At 48.3% G+C, this 19279-nt stretch overlaps 1 protein-coding gene across 3 annotated transcripts in view; it reads right to left on the bottom strand.

The window, feature by feature from the left end:
• ZC3H18 (zinc finger CCCH-type containing 18) overlaps positions 1-19279 on the bottom strand; it is a 44028-nt gene that overhangs the window by 24339 nt on the left and 410 nt on the right. The window contains exons 2-10 of one of the 3 annotated variants that reach the window (XM_056500599.1): positions 19015-19096; positions 12581-13176; positions 10352-10436; positions 9390-9538; positions 8940-9032; positions 8198-8355; positions 6789-6821; positions 5216-5333; positions 3330-3622 (exon numbers count right to left, since the gene is read on the bottom strand). In XM_056500599.1, the coding sequence (XP_056356574.1) occupies positions 3330-3622; positions 5216-5333; positions 6789-6821; positions 8198-8355; positions 8940-9032; positions 9390-9538; positions 10352-10436; positions 12581-13162 (1511 nt within the window). In that variant the 5' untranslated portion in view covers positions 13163-13176; positions 19015-19096. The remainder of the gene's footprint in view (positions 1-3329; positions 3623-5215; positions 5334-6788; positions 6822-8197; positions 8356-8939; positions 9033-9389; positions 9539-10351; positions 10437-12580; positions 13177-19014; positions 19097-19279) is intronic. The other 2 variants (XM_056500597.1, XM_056500598.1) reach the window with 2 other exon arrangements.

The raw sequence follows: 19279 nt of genomic DNA on the forward strand, positions 1-19279 counted from the left end.
GCTCTGTGTGGAGCAGCTCTCCAGGCTCTGTGAGGAGCAGCTCTCCAGGCTCTGAGGAGCAGCTCTCCAGGCTCTGAGGAGCAGCTCTCCAGGCTCATTAGGGAGCAGGGCCCTGGAAGCAGCAGCAATGCCAACAGGCAGCCGTGGCATGAGCCGGCCCCCAGCGCCACCTGGAGAGGCTGGCCCTGCCAGAAACTGGGATCCAGCAATTAGGGAAAGCCCAGAGTCTATAAATAGAGGCCCAGGTGTGTGCTGTGGCACTGCAGTGCATCCTGCTTCCCTGGAAACACCGAGCAGCCCGGGCTGGACACGTTCAGCAAGCTGGGGAGCTGCTCAATCCCAGGGTGCCAGAGCTGCCCCTCTGCAGCCTGGCACAGAGCAATCTGGAGAAAAGGTGAGACAGCTCCAGCCACTGCACTGCCATGAGGAAGTTGGGAGCTGGTCACAAAGTGACGTGGGGACACAGCCCAGAGCCACCAGCGTGACGGGGACTCCTGGGGAACAGCCAAGTGACAGCACACGAGGGACGTGCCCTCCCAGGGACAAGCTGCAATTATGCTTTCACTTGTGAGGATTCAACAAGTTAAAAAAGCTTCTGCAAAACTTCATCCTGCAGGTTTGTTTTCTCCACAGACATCCAGACACCTGCAGAGCTGTGGGATGGGGAGAGGTTGACATGGATGTCTGCCATGGGAACTGAAATCCCATGGGATGGGATGGGATGGGATGGGATGGGATGGGATGGGATGGGATGGGATGGGATGGGCTTCAGGGTCCCTCCCAATGTGGCCAACCTGTGCCAGGGCTCCACCAGCCTCACAGTGAAGACTTCCTTCCCAATATTCCATCTAACCCTGCATTCCCTTGAATTTAAGGCCATTCCCTCCTACCCTGTCATGCCATGCCCTTTGAAAAGTCCCTCTCCAAAGCAGACTTAAAACAAACAAAAAAAAGCACAGAGGTGCATTAGGAAAGATTTCTGAAGATTCATTTAAAGGATGATGGAGTTTTGCAGACACAAGAGGCATCTCCAGCTCCCTTGTGCCAGAGGGAAGCAGGGAATGTGCATCCCCTGAATGCTGTCAATCCCATCCCTGGGCTCTCACGTGGTTTCATGGAATGAGATGGATCCAAGATTGGTGAGCGTGGCCCCTGCCCTACCCAGCACCCTCTGGACAGCCCAAATTCTCCCAACACAGCCAGGAGTGCCAAGGGAAGGAGCAGCCAAGGCTCAGCCTTGGGTCACAGTGACTGTCCCTGACTCATGACCCTGAGCTGCCAAGCAGGTGACATCACTTTCATTGACATCATCTCCATCACATGAGTCTGGGGAAGATCTGTCCCATCCCCAAGCCAGGGAGAGCACAAACCACGGGGCAATGTGGTAATTAAGGTGCACAAATCGTGGCTGCTGAGTGAAGATTATAATTAAACAGAACATGTAATTATGGTCTTCCTATAACTGCTCTGGAGCTGCTGCTGCTCCTCCAGACCGTTCTGAAACTGTCACTTCCTCTTGGGAAAGAGGGTCAAAAATCAGCTATTTCTTCAGCAATGCAGATAAAAACCCTGGGCTGGATTCAGGACTAAGCCCTGCTCCCAGCTGATTCTATGTGGAGCCTCATTCCTGGCATTCCTAACCCTGCTCTTCACTGATCCAACTCTTCCTCATGCCCATCGTGTCTCACACCTTCCTCCAGTGCAGAGCAACAACACAGCACCAGGCAGCAGGAAAAGCTCCAATGAACCTTGGCAAACAGCTGCCCTGCCCTTCTCTGTGCCCCACACACGGCTCTGTGTCCCCATGGTGCTCCTCATGCTGTGGGAGTGCCACCCTTCCCAAGAAGCTCTTTAGCAGTTTTCCTGGAGATCACAAAATCAAGGAATGGGTTGGGTTGAGAAGGACATGGAAATTCATCTCATTTCATCCCCATCATGGGCAGGGACCTTCCACTAGACCAGGTTGGTCCAAGACATCCCTCTGCAAAAATGTGGCACTTTTCCATGATTCTGAACCAAATGAGGTTGTGACATCAGAACTTCCATCCCACTGGGATGGAACTCTTATCCAGGGCTTTACAAATGTGCTGGGAAGGCAGGGCTCATAAATCATTGACAGAACAAAACAGGAATCACGTTCCTGCACTTTCAGTCTGTCTGGTTCCATTTTCTCTTTCATACAGCTCACAACCAGGATTTCCACAAACAATGGGTGATCAAAGGAAACAAACCTGACCTCAAGCTGCAATTACACTGAGCAGAGACTCATTCCAAGGACAACTCCTTTACCTCTTCCAGCTGTACTGAAATCTCCAGATACTTTTGCTATCCACAAACTCTGAGAGCAGCTCTGGCTCTTGTGACAGACATTTCTCAAGGATTCAAAGGGAATCACACAGGACTCCCATGCAGGATTCCCTCATCCTTTTCCAGTTGTACTTAAATCTCCAGATACTTCTGCTATCTATTCACAAATTCTGAGAGCAGCTCTGGTTCTCAAGCCCTCAAAGGGAATCACACAGGACTCCCATGCAGGATTCCTTCATCCTTTTCCAGCTGCAATCTCCAGATATTTTTGCTATCCACAAGCTCAGAGCAGCTCTGGTTCTTGTGAGAGACATTTCTCAAGGCTTTAAAGGGAATCACACAGGACTCCCGTGCAGGATTCCCTAATCCTTTTCCAGCTGTACTGAAATCTCGGTATTTTTGCTATCCACAAGCTCAGAGCAGCTCTGGTTGTTTTGAGACATTTCTCAAGGATTTAAAGGGAATCACACAGGACTCCCATGCAGGATTCCTTCATCCTTTTCCAGCTGCAATCTCCAGATATTTTTGCTATTCACAATCTCAAAGCAGCTCTGGTTGTTTTGAGACATTTCTCAAGGCTTTAAAGGGAATCACACAGGACTCCCATGCAGGATTCCCTAATCCTTTTCCAGCTGTACTGAAATCTCGATATTTTTACTATCCACAATCTCAGAGCAGCTCTGGTTCTTGTGACAGGCATTTCTCAAGGCTTTAAAGGGAATCACACAGGACTCCCGTGCAGTTCTCCCCCACCCTCCCCGGACCTCTCCATCCCCAAGGGAAGAGGGGCGCTCGCAGCCCCGCCCGAAGCGCAGCGCTGCTCCAGGCTCAGGTTACACTCTCCCTGCGGTTCCAGGCTCAGGTTACACTCTCCCTGCGGTTCCAGGCTCAGGTTACACTCTCCCTGCGGTTCCAGGCTCAGGTTACACTCTCCCCGGCCGATGTTCCAGCTCCCCTCAGCGGCCACAGGGCTCACTAACCACGACTCCCCGCTCCTCTCCCCCGTCCCAGCGCGCACTTACCCCGGCAGCAGCGGCGACCGCGGCTTTGCCTTGTCCTTGTCCTTGTCGCGCTCGCGGTCCCTGTCGCGGTCCCTGTCGCGATCCCTGTGCTGCCTGTCCTTCTCGTCCCTCTTGACTCGCTCCCGCTCCCGTTCCCACTCTTCCTTCCGCCGCTGCCGCTCCTTGTCGCGCTCCCGCTCCCGCTCCCGTTCCCGCTCCCGCTGCCGCCGCTCCCGCTCCCGCTCTCGCTCCCGCTCCCGTTCCCGCTCCCGTTGTCTGTTCTCTCTTTCCCTTTCCCGTTCTCGCTCTCTTTCCTTGAAAAAACAAACAAACAAAACAAACACAAAGCCGCGGTGATGTTTGGGAATGTCAGGAATTACACCCGCCCTCCCTCAGTGATCAATAATCTGCAAATCGATGACATGAAAATCAATCAATAATCCGGATCATGCTGACACAAACACAGCAGCACATCCCACACAACTGTTCTTTTCAAAGGCAACACTTGGATTAATTTGGTTTATTAAGCTTATTAAATTAATGTGTTGATGTTTACAAGTAATTCCTCTCGTTGCTGATCATTTCTATAACCAGCTAATTAACTCTGCAAATGAGCATCAGGAAAATAATTGGTCATGTCTGGCCCAGGCTCCTGTCTGGGCACTGCTTCTGCAGAAAGGATTTAGAGCAAAGGAAAAGCTACTTTTGGAAGGATTTGATGGAAAGCACTGAAAAGCTCCCCCCTGAGCAGGACTGGTTGGTTTGGTCACTGCTCCAGAGGCACAAAGTTGGCATGAGGGGGAAAGGAAGAGCAGGGAAAGAGTTCAGAGCCTTGATCCTGGGATGGTACCACCCAGCTCCTGGGATTTCAGCACCTGGCTGCTGCTTTCCTGTGCTCAATCCAGCAGCACTGCACAGTCAGGCTGGAGCCTCTGCTGGCACACAGAGCCAAAATCTAACCCTCTCCTTCCCAACAATGCACCTTTAAAATCCTTTCCTTTGAGGAAATTAACCTTTCCTCAACCAGGGTCTTTCCCTCCCTCTCCAAGATGCCCAAGGATGCTCAACTGCTGCACTGAGGGGCAGACCTTCCCATCTCAGACATGGAATTGATAAGTTTGGAAAGACTTTCAGATCATCCAGTGCAACCCTCAGCCCAGCACCACCACCAAGGTCACCACTGACCATGTCCCCACGTGCCACATCTGTGGGTTTTTTGAACTCTTCCAGGGGTGGGGACTCCACCACTTTCCTGAGAAGTTTTTTTCCAATGCTTTACACTCTTTCCATGAAATAATTTTCCTAAAATCCAATCTAATAGTTTCCTGGTACAACTTGAGGCTGTTCCTTCTCCTCCTGTCCCTGTTCCCTGAGCAGAGCCCGACCTGGGGCTGTCCCCTCCTGTCAGGGACTTGTGCAGAGCCACAAATTCCCCCTGAGCCTCCTTTTCTGCAGGCTGAGCCCCTTTCCCAGCTCCCTCAGGATTCTCCAGCCCCTTCCCAGCTCCTTTCCCTTCCCTGGACTGGCTCCAGTCCCTCAATGTGTGTCCTGGAGGGGCCCAAACCTGACCAGAATCCATCTGTGCCCCAGGGGACAATCTCTGGGGCTGTGGCCATGCCAGGGCTACTGCCAGCCAGGTGCCAGTGGCCTTCTCAGCCACTCCACCAGCATTCCATGTCCTTTTCCATCAGGCAGCTTCCCAACCTCATTCCCAAGCCTGGAGCATTTTTGCCCTTGGGGTTCAGGAACAGAACATCCTCCCCTCGTGCTCTGAGCTGGGATTAAGCCAAGATTTAACTCTTTGTAAACTCCTGTTTCAAGCACTGCTCTGGGATTGTGCCAAGGCCCAGAAGAACCTGGAAGAAAGTCAGGAAGGAAAAAGGGGGAAGGGGAATTTCCTTACTTACTCTGTAGTTACGGTAGGGGTCGGGGTCTGTGTACTGAACCCTGAAATTCTCATACTGCCCACCACGCCAGAAACGCTCTATGTCATAGTCATAGTAGGGATCTGCATAGGGATCCAGCCTACAATGAAAAACAGGCAATGTTAGAGAGGGAAGTGGCACCTTGGCCCCACAAAAGCTGTGTGCTCTAGGCCAGCTCAGTCACTGGGACAAGAAAACCAAGTTCAATGCAGCAGGGCTGCACAGACATTGTTTATTTTCTACACAGCCCAACCAAACAGTCTTTTTTTTTTTTTAAGTGAGGCTTATCAGAGAAAAGCACAAACCTTTCTTGATAAACACCAGGAAAAAAAAAATAAGAGCTACCAAAAATCCAGCCTTCAAATCAATGTGGTGCAAACACAGAAAGTGCTTTTGAGAGCCCCTGCCAGGGAGCAGGAGATGCTCTGCTCATGGACTGAGAGCTGGGATTTCTGCCCCTGCACCCACAGCTCATCCCAAACACCTCCAGGATGGAAGGGATGGAGATCCCTGCCCCTGGCTGCATCCCAGTGCCACCAGTACAGGACAGGAGCTGGTGCTGAGCTTTTCCACAGTGGAGCTTTGGGGACAGGTCAGCAACATCTGGACCTGGAGTTATCCATGGAATGAAGGCACCACTCCTCAGCAGATGTTCTCCAGTGGGAATCAGCTGCTGGCCCAGCCATGGCACACACACAGCTGCAGAACTCAGGATTTTTGGGGAGGAAAAGGATGGAAACTCCACCCTCCTTAAAGCTGTCTCCTCCATTTCCTGCTTTCTATTGACATGGTTAGATGGTTTGAATTCCCCAACTCAACATCATCCAACCACCTGGAGTGCAAACATCAGACCCACTGTGAGCATGGGGAGGGGTACAGGGGTGAGAAACTTCCAGGGCCACAGAGGAGTCAGTGCAGAGCTAAGATTATACAGCAAGTGCTCCCAAATTCCAGATTATCCATAATGAGACTCTGATTTATTAAGAAAAAAAAAATTATAAAGGGCCACTTTTTGCATTTTAAAAGGGCCAAGTAACCCAAACCAGGTTAAGATGTAGGTGCTGCCCTGTGACTCAAGTGTATTTCCTTCAGTGCTTTTAAATAATTTAGGATTTCTCTTTTGGACTGAAGCAATAAGCCAAGGGAAGGAGAACTAGAATTTGGGATGCTTCAGTCAGCAACAAACTCCTGATGCCAAACCCAAACCAGCCTGGATTCAGTGACATCAGGTGTTGAGAGACACAAAAACATCTCAGGCCATGCCAGAAAGGAAACTCTGCTTTTTCTCACAGCCTCCAGCCCAAATTTCCCTTTTCCTATAATATTGGTGGAGGCTGTTTTATAAATTTCAAAAAGGAACACTGCTGTGTTTGGGTAATTCAGTGCTTAAATAATTAGAAAATAATTGACATCATCCCAAAAATAATCCAATACATCCACTGAGGGGCCAGTGGTCTGTCTGTGGCCTCGGAAGTTGGAGGAAATGCAATGGAAAAAAAAGCAAAAGAAAATTTTCTTACAGTTGTAACAATACTGGAATCAAAGACCTGCTTACCCATAGTTAATGTTTTCTTTGATGTCCACCTCCCTATAGTTATTCAAAAAAGAAAAAGGGATTCATGAACTACTGAGACAACTCCACATGTCACAAGACAGTGCTGAAAGCATTTTCCACATCCCAGCTGCACTTCCAGAGCTGCAAGGTGCCCAACTGGGCAATAAATTGTGTGTGGGGGGAGAAAAATCAGCATTTTCTAGGGTTTACAGCAGCAGATTCAGAACTTTTCCCTTCACACACAATGAAGATATTTTAATGCCATTGAATTTTCAGGAATTGCAGCTGTTGGATGACTTTTGTTTAACACTGGTTATGTGCAATATATATATTTTTTTTTCTGGACTATAAGAAAACCAAGCCTGTTCTCAACAATTCCTACAGCAGAGAGGCACAAAATGCTGTTGGTGCATTTTACAGGACAGTCATAAAATAAAGGTAATGGATGAACAACCCCCAGAACTTTGGGGATAAACCCCAAGTGCTTCTGAGAGAAACACAAGGCAAAGATTAAGAGCTAATTAAACTCAGGAAAATATTAATATTTTAGAAATTTCTTTTTTCAGAACTGAGGACAGGGTTGGTTTATTTTTTTTGGGGGGGGAAAGGAATTGCACTCCAGAGCAAATCAAAGAACATTGAACAAAAGCTTAATCTACTCCATTTCAGAGTTTTTTTGTATCTCATACACTCTAAAATAAACAGAACTAAGCCTTGCAAACCCTCTGGGAGTGGAAATATTTCCATAATCTGTCCATGTAGGAAGAACAGAGCAAGGAGACACAAATCCACCTGTATTCCTGCAGAATCCAAGCCTCTCTCCCAAAAATTCTCTTCCCACTCCCTTTCTTGGCTGGAGAACTACCAAACAATTTCCCAGAGCTGGGTTTGAGCTCTCCAACATTTTCAATTTTACCTTAAACCCCCAATGACCTAAACACTTAAACTGAGGGTGCTGGCTGTGGGCAGGTGCCAGCTTTGCTTCTGCCCAGTGCCCAGCTGAACTGGGACCAGTTGAGGTGTTTGTTAAAGCAGTTCTGCAGAGGGAAGCCCAGCTGGGAACACGCTCCAACTTCACAGCCTCAGCTCGAATGGTTTTAAATTCTCGTGGTTGGGATAAGGGAAAGAAGAGGGAAGCAAAGCTGGAAGAATGCACTGGTGTGAGGGAGAGCCCAGGAGGGAGCAGAACTCCAAGGAAACTGGAGGCAGGAAGGGTTAAAGGAGACTGGGAAGGGAGGTGGGGCTGAACCAGAGCGAGCGGAGGCGGCTCAGGTTTGAACCTCCCGCTCCATGGAGCTGCTGCCACATTCTGGGGTGACACTGATTCTGGAGGGATGGGTGAAGGCAGGCAGGCTCAGTGCAGAGCCCCCTCCCAGGCAGGCAGCCCTGGCAGGGCAGCAGGCCCTTACGTGGGGTCCCGCACGTCGCGGGTGATGCGGTAGTTCCAGTCCCGGAAGAACTCGTTCTCCTTGTCGAACTCCCGCTCGTCCTCCCCGATGGTCACAGTGAATCTCTTCTCCTCAAAGTCAGGCTCCTGCTCTTTCCTCATGGTTGCTTTTTTTAATACCTGGCAGAGCATGAAAAACAGTGTGAGGAGTGAAGGGAGAAATGGTAATATTAAAAATTCCCCTCTCCTGAGACAGGGAGGAATTTTAATATTAAAAATCCTGCCCTCTAGAGCACCTTCTTCCCTCAGAATGTGCAGGGTACTAAACTTTTCCTGATTAATTCCCTATTCCAGCAGCTCAGAACACCAGGAAACAGAAGTTTCCCTCCCTTCAGTGATCACAAACAGCTACTGAAAGGAGGGAAACTGCATTAACTTAAAGCTTTGCTTTGTGGAGGGCTGGACTTGAAGGCAACAAATTCCCACTATTCTTAAATACATTCTTAAAATATATTCTTAAATATATTCTTAAATATATTCTTAAAGTATATTCTTAAAGTATATTCTTAAATATATTCTTAAAATATAATCCCCCCCAACCTGGATTCGAGCTCTTGGCTGTCTGACAATTGTGATGTACAACAAAACATAATTAACAGGTTAAAAGGCAAAAGGAATAGAGAAAGAGCAAGACACTCATGTTCCAAAAAGAGCTTTTCCAGGGATTCTGGAGGCAGGCAGCAATTCCTGAGGAAGGGATTCACCTCTTTAGCGTGCCGGAGTCCCCTCTCCCAGGCACTTTCTGTTGGAGGGTCTGGAGGAGGTGGAGGTAAGATTTCATCAACCACTGGGCCTCCCTGTTGGAAGGTGAGGAGAGCAGGAGACATTTGAGTCAGTTTTAAACAGCAAAGCTGGGCTTTGTAAAGCTACCTCAGAGTTACTCCAGAGATGCAAACCATGGAAAATTACCCCCCTCTACTGGCAACTCCAAGATTACCATTCAAAAATCACACATCCAACTGTGGGTTGGATTTTGCTGAGGAATTATCTCAAAAAAAAAAAAAAAAGAAAAAAAGAAAAAGAAAAGAGAAAAATCACACAATTGTGCAATGGTTTGGGTGGGAAGGGACCTTGAAGAGCCATTTTCCACTAGGCCAGGTTCTCCAAAACCCCACTTTGAGCACTCCCACAAAGCCACAGCAGGGATTCCATACCCAGGGGTTGGCTGGCATCAGTGGGTGAGGGCCCATGGGAGGGGCACCATTGGGGGAGAAGGGCTCAGGCTTGGAGATCAAGGAGTAATTTCCCTTGTCGTTGACTCCAGGGTGGATGAAGCGACAGTTCATGCCCCAGGTGCAGTGTCCTGTGGGAACACACAGCTGTTAGATCTGTCCCACCAGCAAGCACCCCTTCAGCCCCACAACCACAAAAATCCCCATCAGGCATTTAAAATCCTTTCAGGAATAAATTGTTTGAAGTGTTTGATTTTTCTCCTCTCCAGCTTGGCTGGGATTTACACAGGTAAATCACCCAAGGTAATTTAAATTTACCCACAGGTACATTTTCACACACATGGAGAGGTATTTGTCACTCTCCACCTGCCAGAGGGGACAAACACATCCAGACATAGATGGATCAATGTGCAAGAACTTTATTCCAGTGGGGAAAAGGGAGGAATGGACACACTGTTAATTAAATGCAGGAATAAGCTTTTGAGATCCTCATTTGTTAATGACAAACATTTCTAATTAGGAGCTTTGCCTTTCAGAGGAAACCTGAGAGCAAAACACCAGAGTGCATCTCAAACAAACAGTGAGGCAGGGAGCAGAACCAGGGAGTGCTTTGGGTGGAAGGGCCTTAAAGCTCATCCATTCCAATCCCAACACCTTCCACTGCCCCAGGCTGCTCCAAGCCCTGTCCAGCCTGGCCTTGCAGCCTTCCAGGGATGGGGCAGCCACAGCTTTTCTGTTTTATTTCCCTTTATTTCCCTCCTCCAGCCCTTTTTTGTGCAGTGGCTCCATGAAAATTCAGCTTTGGCCACCAAGAAACAGAAAGGTGACACTGAGGATGCCTGGGGCAGAATTTATCATGGGACAGCAACTTCATGGAGGGAAAAAAATCCCCAAACAGGAGGAAGTGCAGCAGCTTTGGCTCTCCCACCCCAGAGGGTGGTTACCTTTCATGAAGAAGCGGCAGGTGGGACGTGGCCTCACTTTCCTGTCGTTGGGGTCTTTAACCTCCCCTTCTTCCAAGTCATCATCCTGCAACAGACAAAGCTGACACTTCATGTGGGGCACTCCCTGCAGGACCTGCCATTTCCCAGTCTGCTCAAAGATCAGTCACTGAGAGCCACCCTGGGGCAAAACCAGGGGGTAAAAACAAGGTCAGGTTACAAGGAATGACCCAGAGCACCTGCACAAGGGAAGGTAGAAAATTCCAGGTGGCTCTAAAGCTCCTGAAAAAACTCCTTCCACTATTCCAGGTTGCTCCAAGCCCCATCCAGCCTGGCCTTGGGCACTTCCAGGGATCCAGGGGCAGCCACAGCTTCTCTGGGAATCTGTGCCAGGGCCTCCTCACTCACACATGGTAGGAATTTTTTCTCAATATCTCACCTAACCCTGCCAGTTCCACCTCCTTCTATCCCTCCATACCCTTTGTCCAAAGTCCCTCTCCAGGGACAATCTCACAAATGGACTTCTCAGGATAAATCCAACAGATTTTTTTCAGTCATCCCCACCTTCCCTTCTACTCCTCAGCTCCACACTGGAGTTGGGAACCAGCTCAAACAAAACTCTGCCTCATCCCCAGGGATGCAACACCAGGAATAAATTCTGGTAGCTGGAGGTTGCTCCAAGATTAAGAAGTAACAGCCATGAAACACCTCCAGAAGAAAAGGTGTTGGAACTTTCAAGTACCAGCATTTTCTTCTGTTCTCCAAGGGAAAAAAAGGGAGGTATCTGGCCAGGAAATCAGGATTTTATCCTAAAGGACATCCTGGTTTTCCCTCTCTCTGTTCCCATGTCCTTATTTTCAGCATGTGAAGAGGGAGCATCTGGATGTGCCTTCCCTCTGCCTGGCAACAGGGGTTTTCTGGGTGGAAAAGATGAGGAAAATTCTCCCCTTTGATGCACTGAGCAGCTGGATAGAAGAAAAAACCATCCTTGGCTGTACAAACACAAACACAGGAGCAAAGAGAGGTGGTGAAGAGCCTCTCCTGCTGCATTCCTGGGCCAGACAGGGAGAGAGCTCTCCTCAACAGGCACAGATTTAAAAGCCTGCACTTATATTCCAATTAAAATTAGCATTAATATTCCCCTCCCTCCACACTGAAAGCAGAGGAAAATGCAGAGCTTGAAGTTTTCCCCAAAGCTGGGGCTGGCTTTCAGTGCTGCATGAATGGGAGAACCAGCTCCACTCTGCTGCTTTCAAAAGAGCTGTGTGAAGTCTGCAACAAAAGGGGAAGTATTTATTTCTGGGAGGTCTCCTTGGAATCAGGCAGCTGAGAATGCTGTTATGAGTTAATGTATGAAAACCAGGGTACAGATTCATCTCCTGCTTTGTGAGGAGAGCTCCCAAGAATGCCTCAGGCTCCAAAGGACAGCATTCATATTTTAATCAAGGAGCAGGCATGGAATCAGGACTCCAGGATTTTTTTTTCTGCCCATAACATGCTGGAATTTCTTCCAACTGATTCAGGAATACACAAAACCTTTGGAAAACACGAGTTGAACAAAATCACCTGTCAGGATGGGCACGAGGAAGAAAAATGATGGCATTTTTGAAAGCAATTAAAGTTGTCATGAACTATGAAGAGTAAAAAACACAGGGAAGATGATCCTTCAAAGAAAAGGGAGAATTTAAGGAAAGAAAAGGTGGTATTTAAACTAAACTAAACTAAACCCCACTTCAGATTTTTCTGGATATCTTGGTTTGTTCAGGGCTGTCAAGCACTGCACATCCCTCACCCCATCCCCACACCATGCCTTGGGTATTTTCCAGAAATCCCAGCACCTTCCATTCTCCTTCCATGCATCCAGATGCTGCTGGAGCCCCTGGAACAGCTCAGGATCAGGGTTTCCCACACACCTGATGGCTGCAGCACCACAACAGCTCCTGGACACCCAATCCATGGGATTTGCTGCCAGCATCATTCCCAAGCCCTCCTGGAGCTGAGGCAGGGCAGCTCTGGAGTCTCCCCACACTGAGAGGGAACAAAGCTCACTTGGATGCCTCTGGCACAAAGTTTTGGTTCAGCCCCTGAGATCAGGGCCTGCTCCATGCTCTGGCCTCAGCTCCAGGGAAAAGGGTTCCCTGCATGCTGGGGATGTGGATATTCCCACCAGGAGGAGGAAGGAATTGCAGTGGGAGAGGCAACCAGCTCTGGACGCCCCCATCTCCTACTTACATCGATTTCTCCATCATCAATTTCCCCATCATCCTCTTCTTTCTTCTTCTCCTTGAGGGGATCCTGCCCATCCTTCTCATCATCACTTTTGCTGCTGGATTTCTTCTCATCTTCAGGGGCATCATCTCCTTTCTCCTCCTCCTCATCATCCTCCCCAGCAGCTTTCTCCCCGTCCTCCTCTGCAGCAGCAGCACTGGGTTCCTCAGGAACCTCCTCATCATAGTCCAGCTCGTGCTCATCCAGCTCCCTGGTGACAGAGGACACTTCCAGGTCATTTGTCCTGTCTTCCTCCTCTCCCTTGTGGGGCTGGGGGCTCTTCAGCCCCACGCTCTGCTCGTTGGTGTCGGACTCCTGCGACTTGGCCTCGCTCAGCCGATCCTCCTCGTCCGAGTGGTTCTCCTCTTCCCCCCGGCCCAGAGCCCTGCCTGCCTCCTCCTCCTCGCCCAGGAGGCTGCCCTGGCCACCCTCCCCATCCAGTTCCCGCTCTGAGCCGCTCTCCTTCAGCGCCTCCTCATCAGAAAGCTGCTGCTCCTCTTCCTCAGGAGAGCAGGGGTTTCGCTCCGGGCTGTCGGAAACGTCCATCAGTCCCCGAGAGTCTGCAGGGCAGAGAACACCTCTGGTTATGGGCAGCAAAACTGGGGCAGCAGCCAAGACTCACCCTGCAGGAACTCCTGCTCTGTGCTCTGCTTCCTCAAGAAAGGTGCTTGGAATTGCTGCAGAATTCCCTGAGGAACCCAGTCCAGTGAGCCCACGGCACAGGTTTGGAATGAGAGGAGCTTTAAGGTTCCCTCCAAGCCAAACCTTTCTGGGATTCCATAAATTCAGGAATATGGTTTCTCTCAGATCCTTCAAGAGGCAAATGCAGAGTTTAAACTGCACAAAGAACTGATTCCAATATTGTTCCAGACTGGATGTGCTGCCCTTCATGGACAATGGCAGAGCTTGAGGTTGGAATTTCACAGAATCCCAGATTGCTCTGGGTTGGGATTGATCCTAAAGATCCCATCCCACCCCTGCCATGGCAGGGACACCTTCCACTATCCCAGGGTTCTCCAAACCCCAATGTCCAACCTGCCTTGGACACTGCCAGGGATCCAGGGGCAGCCACCCTGTGCCAGGGCCTGCCCACCCTCCCAGGGAACAATTCCTTCCCCAAATCCCACCTATCCCTGCATTCCTTCAGCCTGAGGCCATTCCCTGTGTCCTTGTCCAAAGTCCTCCTCCATCCTTCCTGCAGCTCCTTCAGGCCCTGCAAGGCCACACTGAGATCACCCCAAAGCTTTTCCTCTCCAGGCTGGACAATCCCAGCTCTCCCAGCAGAGCTGCTCCACCCCTGGGACCATCCTGGAGCATCCTCTCTCCCTGTGCTGGGGCAGCTCTGCAGTGGGGTCTCACCTGAGGGGGCAGAACCTGCAGTAAAGATCCCAAAATTCCTTCAAAGCAGCACATCCAGCTGCCTGCACTGAGACTTTTTATGTGCTTGGGACATATCTCATGTCTGCCAAGAATAAATCAAATAAATACACCAGAAAAGGGCAAAGTGCAAAGAAGGGAAAAAACCTGGGCCATACATTAATTTCTTTTACTCCAGAAAGAAAACCCCCCCATAAATTACAGAAGTGCCTGACTGGGCCACATCCACACAAAAGTTCTAAATACCCTGAAGAAAAGTTACAGAATTATAAATCCTTTATTTTAATGTGCCCCATGTTTTACTCTGGCTGCTCTCTACAAGTTTATTTAGTGCTGCCACAAAACCCTGGCATAAATGAGCAGAGTTTCACCTGTTATTTTTAAAACCCTTGGAGCAGAAATGCTACAAATGTCAGACAATGTTACACCCAGCTATCCAGAGGTTATTAATCTTTTATTAAGCTGCTATTTCACCTTTTCCTGACACTTTTCCCTGTTTGCCCAACTGGTTTTGCACAGGAAAAGTGATTTCCCAGCACAGACACACCAAACCTGTCCCAAGTCAAGCAAATTGAGCCTTCCCAGCACCTGAACCCCCAAAATCTTCTGGCAATGAACAGAATTTGCTGCAAACTCCCAAGATCAAAGTCCCACCCCAGAAAATGCTGCTCCTTATCCTGTGGGAGGTCTGCAGAGGAGATAAAACCAGAAAATAAACTCCCACCATCCTTAAGCTGTGTTTTAGGACTGACTTTGCTCTCCCCAAGCCCTCAGAGCTGTAGCAGTTCATTGATACACACGAGGTGATCTCACCATCAGCAGCAGAAAATTCCCATTTTGAGTTTCCTCCCAGCTCCTCTTGCCCCTCTGCCCACTGAAGCTGCTTCTTGCTCCCCAGCAAAGTTTTGATTTCCCTGACAAGGTCAAACCCAAATGAAAAGACAGAAGCTGCTCCAAGCAGTTCCCCAGGATGGAACTGAAGCAAATCATTTATTGAGCACATCAAGCCTGATGCTGAGCTCATAAATTCCTGCACAAATTATTATTGGTGTTAAGAGCCAGTTCAGAGCAGGGGATTTTAATTTTTAATTGCCCAAGTGCCTGAGAAGTGACTTGGTGTGAACACAAAGGTCAGCCTGGAGAGGTCACCAGAAATATCAAAAGCTGCCAGGGCCACCTGGACTCAGGAAATTTGTTTTCTGTTTTCTTGCAAATAAGCAGCACAAAAAAAAAAAAAAAAAAAAAAAGTAAAAAAATAAAAAAAAAGGTATTTAAGTGAAGCAAATGGCTTTTTGTGTTTGACATGGAGACCTTTAGAAGGATGGGAGGAAACAAGTAAGTTCTGATGGTGAGGAATATAAAACACTGACCTTTTATAAAATCCACAGCATCCAGCAGTTGTAATAATTTCCTATTAATTTCCATCAGCAGAAATGATAAGAAATACAATAAATGATGACCCAAATGAGAAGAATTCAAAAGAATCCAGGCAGGGAGGGCCTTTTTGGGATGTATTTTCTTGGATTCAGGCACTGGGCTGCTGCTCCAAGATTCCCCAAAAACAACCAAGCAGATTTTGGCAGCAATCTTACCCTGCATGGAAATGCCCCCAAAAAAAGCCCAGATGTCCACAGGTAAAATCAGCAGTAGGAAAAAAAATTGGGAGGTGGAAATTAAAAGGAAAAATGGCTAATGATGGAACAGAACAGGAAGTTTAATTTCAGTTTTAAGTGTTAAAATAATCTACAAATCAATTTATTCCAAATCTGTGAAATTCTGCAAGGATTTTCCTTTTCTTTTCTTTTTTTTTTTTTTTTTTTTAGATGGTTTTTAAACTACAAATCACAATTTACCCCAAACCTCTGGAATTGTGACAGATTTTTCTGAGGAGCTTTTTTAATCTGCAAATCACAGTTTGTCCTAAATTTCTGAAATCTTGGAAGTTTTTTTTTTGGGTTTGGTTTTGGTGTTTCTTTGGAGGTGTTTTTTAGGAGTTGTTTTTTATTTTTAATATTTGAGGTATTTTAAACTGTTTTCTGCTGTCCTTAAGGGAAACATAAAGACAAATATCACAAAAAGCTGAGAAAAAACGACTCCATGGAAATATTTGAAATCAAGCAGCAGTGGCAGAAGTGGCAGAGCAGAAACCCCCTGGTTTTAACCCTCCCCAATCATAAACTTGGCCTTTTTTTATGCCTTAAAACAGAGCCAGTTTCTTCCTGATTCAAAACCAGCTATAAAAGCAAAAAATTAACTCCTAAGCCTGAGATAAGTTTGTTTGACTTGCAGCTCAGGCAAGAGGCAGGGATGTATTAATGCCTCTCACTGAACAGCCTTTTATCTTCCAAAAATCTTAAAAATCCAAGCAAAGCTGCCTTTGGTCTCAGCTGCACAACGATTTCTGTTCCAAAACTGGCTCAAATTTGCTCCAAGTGTGTCAAATATTCCTTTCCAGTGTGTCTGGAGCAGCCTGGAGCAGCACAGGGCACTGGGAATTCCATCCAGGCTCACAAACTTCTCCTGGAATAAAAAAAAAAGCTGGGCCAGGCTTTCCATGGGGAGGTTTGGGAGTAAATGTAAAAAATAAAGGACATTTTCAGGTAAAAAAAGAAAAAAAAATCTTTCCCTGTTTTTGGGCATCCCTCAGGTCACAGGTTCTCAGGGAAGAAACTGAGGAGCTGGCAGCAGAATTTCCCAAAAATGAGGAGCTTTTAGTTCCACAACACATCATTGAATCAGAAGTTTCACAGCCTGGAATATTTCAAATCAGGGAATGAAGCATTAATTGTTCCTGAATTTATAAGATTTTCATGGCTTGCACAAGGTGGGACAGAGTCATCCCACCTGGTCATCCTCACTGTGCCAATTTATTCCCACTAAAGCCTTTTTAAAAACATTTAAAATGACACATTTCCCCCTTAAAAAGGGGAGGAGAAATTTGTGGAGCTGCTACAGAAATTGAAATTCACCTGCTTCACTTCTTTTGTAAGATATTTTTTATCAAAGCTTAACAATATCCAATATTTTTTAACTTAAAGCACTGGGATTAAGCAGCCTTGGCACAGCCCTAAGGCAGGGAGAGAAAAGCCTTTTGCTACTTAAGTTGCTTTTAAAACTCCACTTCCACCTCACCAGGGAATCCCAGGATATATTTTAAATAATATCCTGAACTTCACACTTTTGTCAGGTAATTTTTATAAGGCCAGAAGAGTCAGAGCAGGAATTTCTACTTTCTGCAAAATCAGGCCAAATTTCTTCTCTTTTGTTAATTAAACAGCACCAAAAGGTGCAAAATTAAAAAGGAAGAAAATCCAGCCAGGAACTGAATTCCTACAAAAAACTGGAGCTGGGCAAAGCCTTCAATTTCAGCTTTAAAACACTACAAATTTTTATGGATATGAGAAACCAAGTGCACTCCCAATTTCTGTCCCTTCTGCAGCCCTAGGGGAAGTCACAGGAAAGAAAAGAGAGGGAAGGTCTTTCCTTCTGGCTGAAATCTTTGGGATAAAAAGATAAAATCCACTTTCTAAAATCAAACAGCTCCTGTGAATCAGCTCCATGGGGTTAAAGCAGAGCAGAAAAGTTCTGGAGCAGGGTCTAAGTGCAGGCAGGAACAATGAGGGGGTGAGGAGAGTGAATGGGAATAGTGCTGACAGGACAGGTGAGGAGAGAAAGGCAGCACAAAAAGATTGAGGGAACAAAGAGCTGCAAAAACAGAGGCAAAGCAGAAACCAAGGGCAGGAACCCACAGAGGGAAAAGCAGCAACAGCAGGAGCAGGAAATCAAATTCCTCAGGATCCAGGAGAGGGGAAACAGGGAACACTGAAAGGATGAATTTGTGTGCAGCCCTGCTCTGACTGGAATTCCAGTTGCTAACAGGGCTAATTAACCAAAGTAATTTCTCTGCCATTCTCAGGGAGCTCTGAGGTGGAGGATGCCCAGGGAACCCTTTAATTCCCCAAACCCAGCTGCCCTGTGGGGTCAGTTTGGTGGTGAGAGGCATTTCCAGGAGCTGGGATTGAAGAAAAGCTATAGAAGAATATTCCCCATGGATTTGTATTGGGGTCCTGAAGGGAAAAGCAGCTGCTGTTGGGTTTTTTTCCTATGTCTCCTTCCTGTAGCTCTCCCCCAGCAAATGCTGAGTTTGAGTTCTCAGGGTTGCACCTGGATCCAGCAGGATTTGGGATAATCCCACTCAGAAGACTGATTTTGGATCAGCACTTTGGCAAAGAGTTGTCCTGATAAACCAGGACCCTTTCCCTGAATCCAGGCAAACCTTAGGAAGAAAGAATTCACACCCTGGAGCTCTGAGGAGACTCACCTGGGAACTGACCCCATGGGTGATGGACCCCAAATCCATCCAGAACTGACCCTGCAGATGATGGACCCCAAATCCATCCAGAACTGACCCTGCAGGTGCCAAACCCCAAACTCATCCAGAACTGACCCTGCAGATGATGGACCCCAAATCCATCCAGAACTGACCCTGCAGGTACCAAAACCCAAACTCATCCAGAACTGACCCTGCAGGTGATGGAACTCCAGATCCATCCAGAACTGACCCTATAAGTGATGGGCCCCAAACCCATCCAGAACTGACCCTGCAGGTGCCAAATCCCAAACCCATTCAAAACTGACCCCACAGGTGCCAGACCATTCAGAACTGACCCTATAGGTGATGGACCCCAAATCCATCCAGAACTGACCCTGCAGGTGCCAAACCCCAAAGCCATTTTGAACTGACCCCATAAGTGATGGGCCCCAAACCCATTCAGAACTGACCCTGCAGGTGCCAAACCCCAAATCATTCAGAACTGACCCCATAAGTGATGGTCCCCAAACCTGTTCAGAACTGACACTGCAGCTGATGGACCCCCAAACCCATTCAGAACTGACCCTGCAGGTGTTGGACCCCAAACCCATTCAGAACCGACCCCACAGGTTCCGAACCCCAAACCCCGGCCAGGACTGCCCCCCGTGCAGCTGGGGCTGCTGTTTGTGTCCCCCCGGTCCCCCCTCACCTCGGAGGGTCTCCTGCCAGGCTGGGCTCCTCCTGCTGTGCCCCCGGGCCGCGGCTGCTGGCGCTGTCCCTGTCCCCAGTGCCTGGCGAGAGGGGACAGTCAGAGCCACCTGCAGCCCCGTCCGTCCGGCAGCTCCCCCGAGCCGCGCGCGCCCGCTCCCATTCATTGCCCGCAGAAACGGGGGCGATTCATTGATCTCCGCTCTCTGCCATCCCCGAACGCCCTCCAGCCTCCCCGCGGCCCCCCTGACCCCCATTGCAAACAG

This window comes from Oenanthe melanoleuca, chromosome 11, assembly GCF_029582105.1.
Source record: "Oenanthe melanoleuca isolate GR-GAL-2019-014 chromosome 11, OMel1.0, whole genome shotgun sequence".
Lineage (NCBI taxonomy): Eukaryota > Metazoa > Chordata > Aves > Passeriformes > Muscicapidae > Oenanthe > Oenanthe melanoleuca.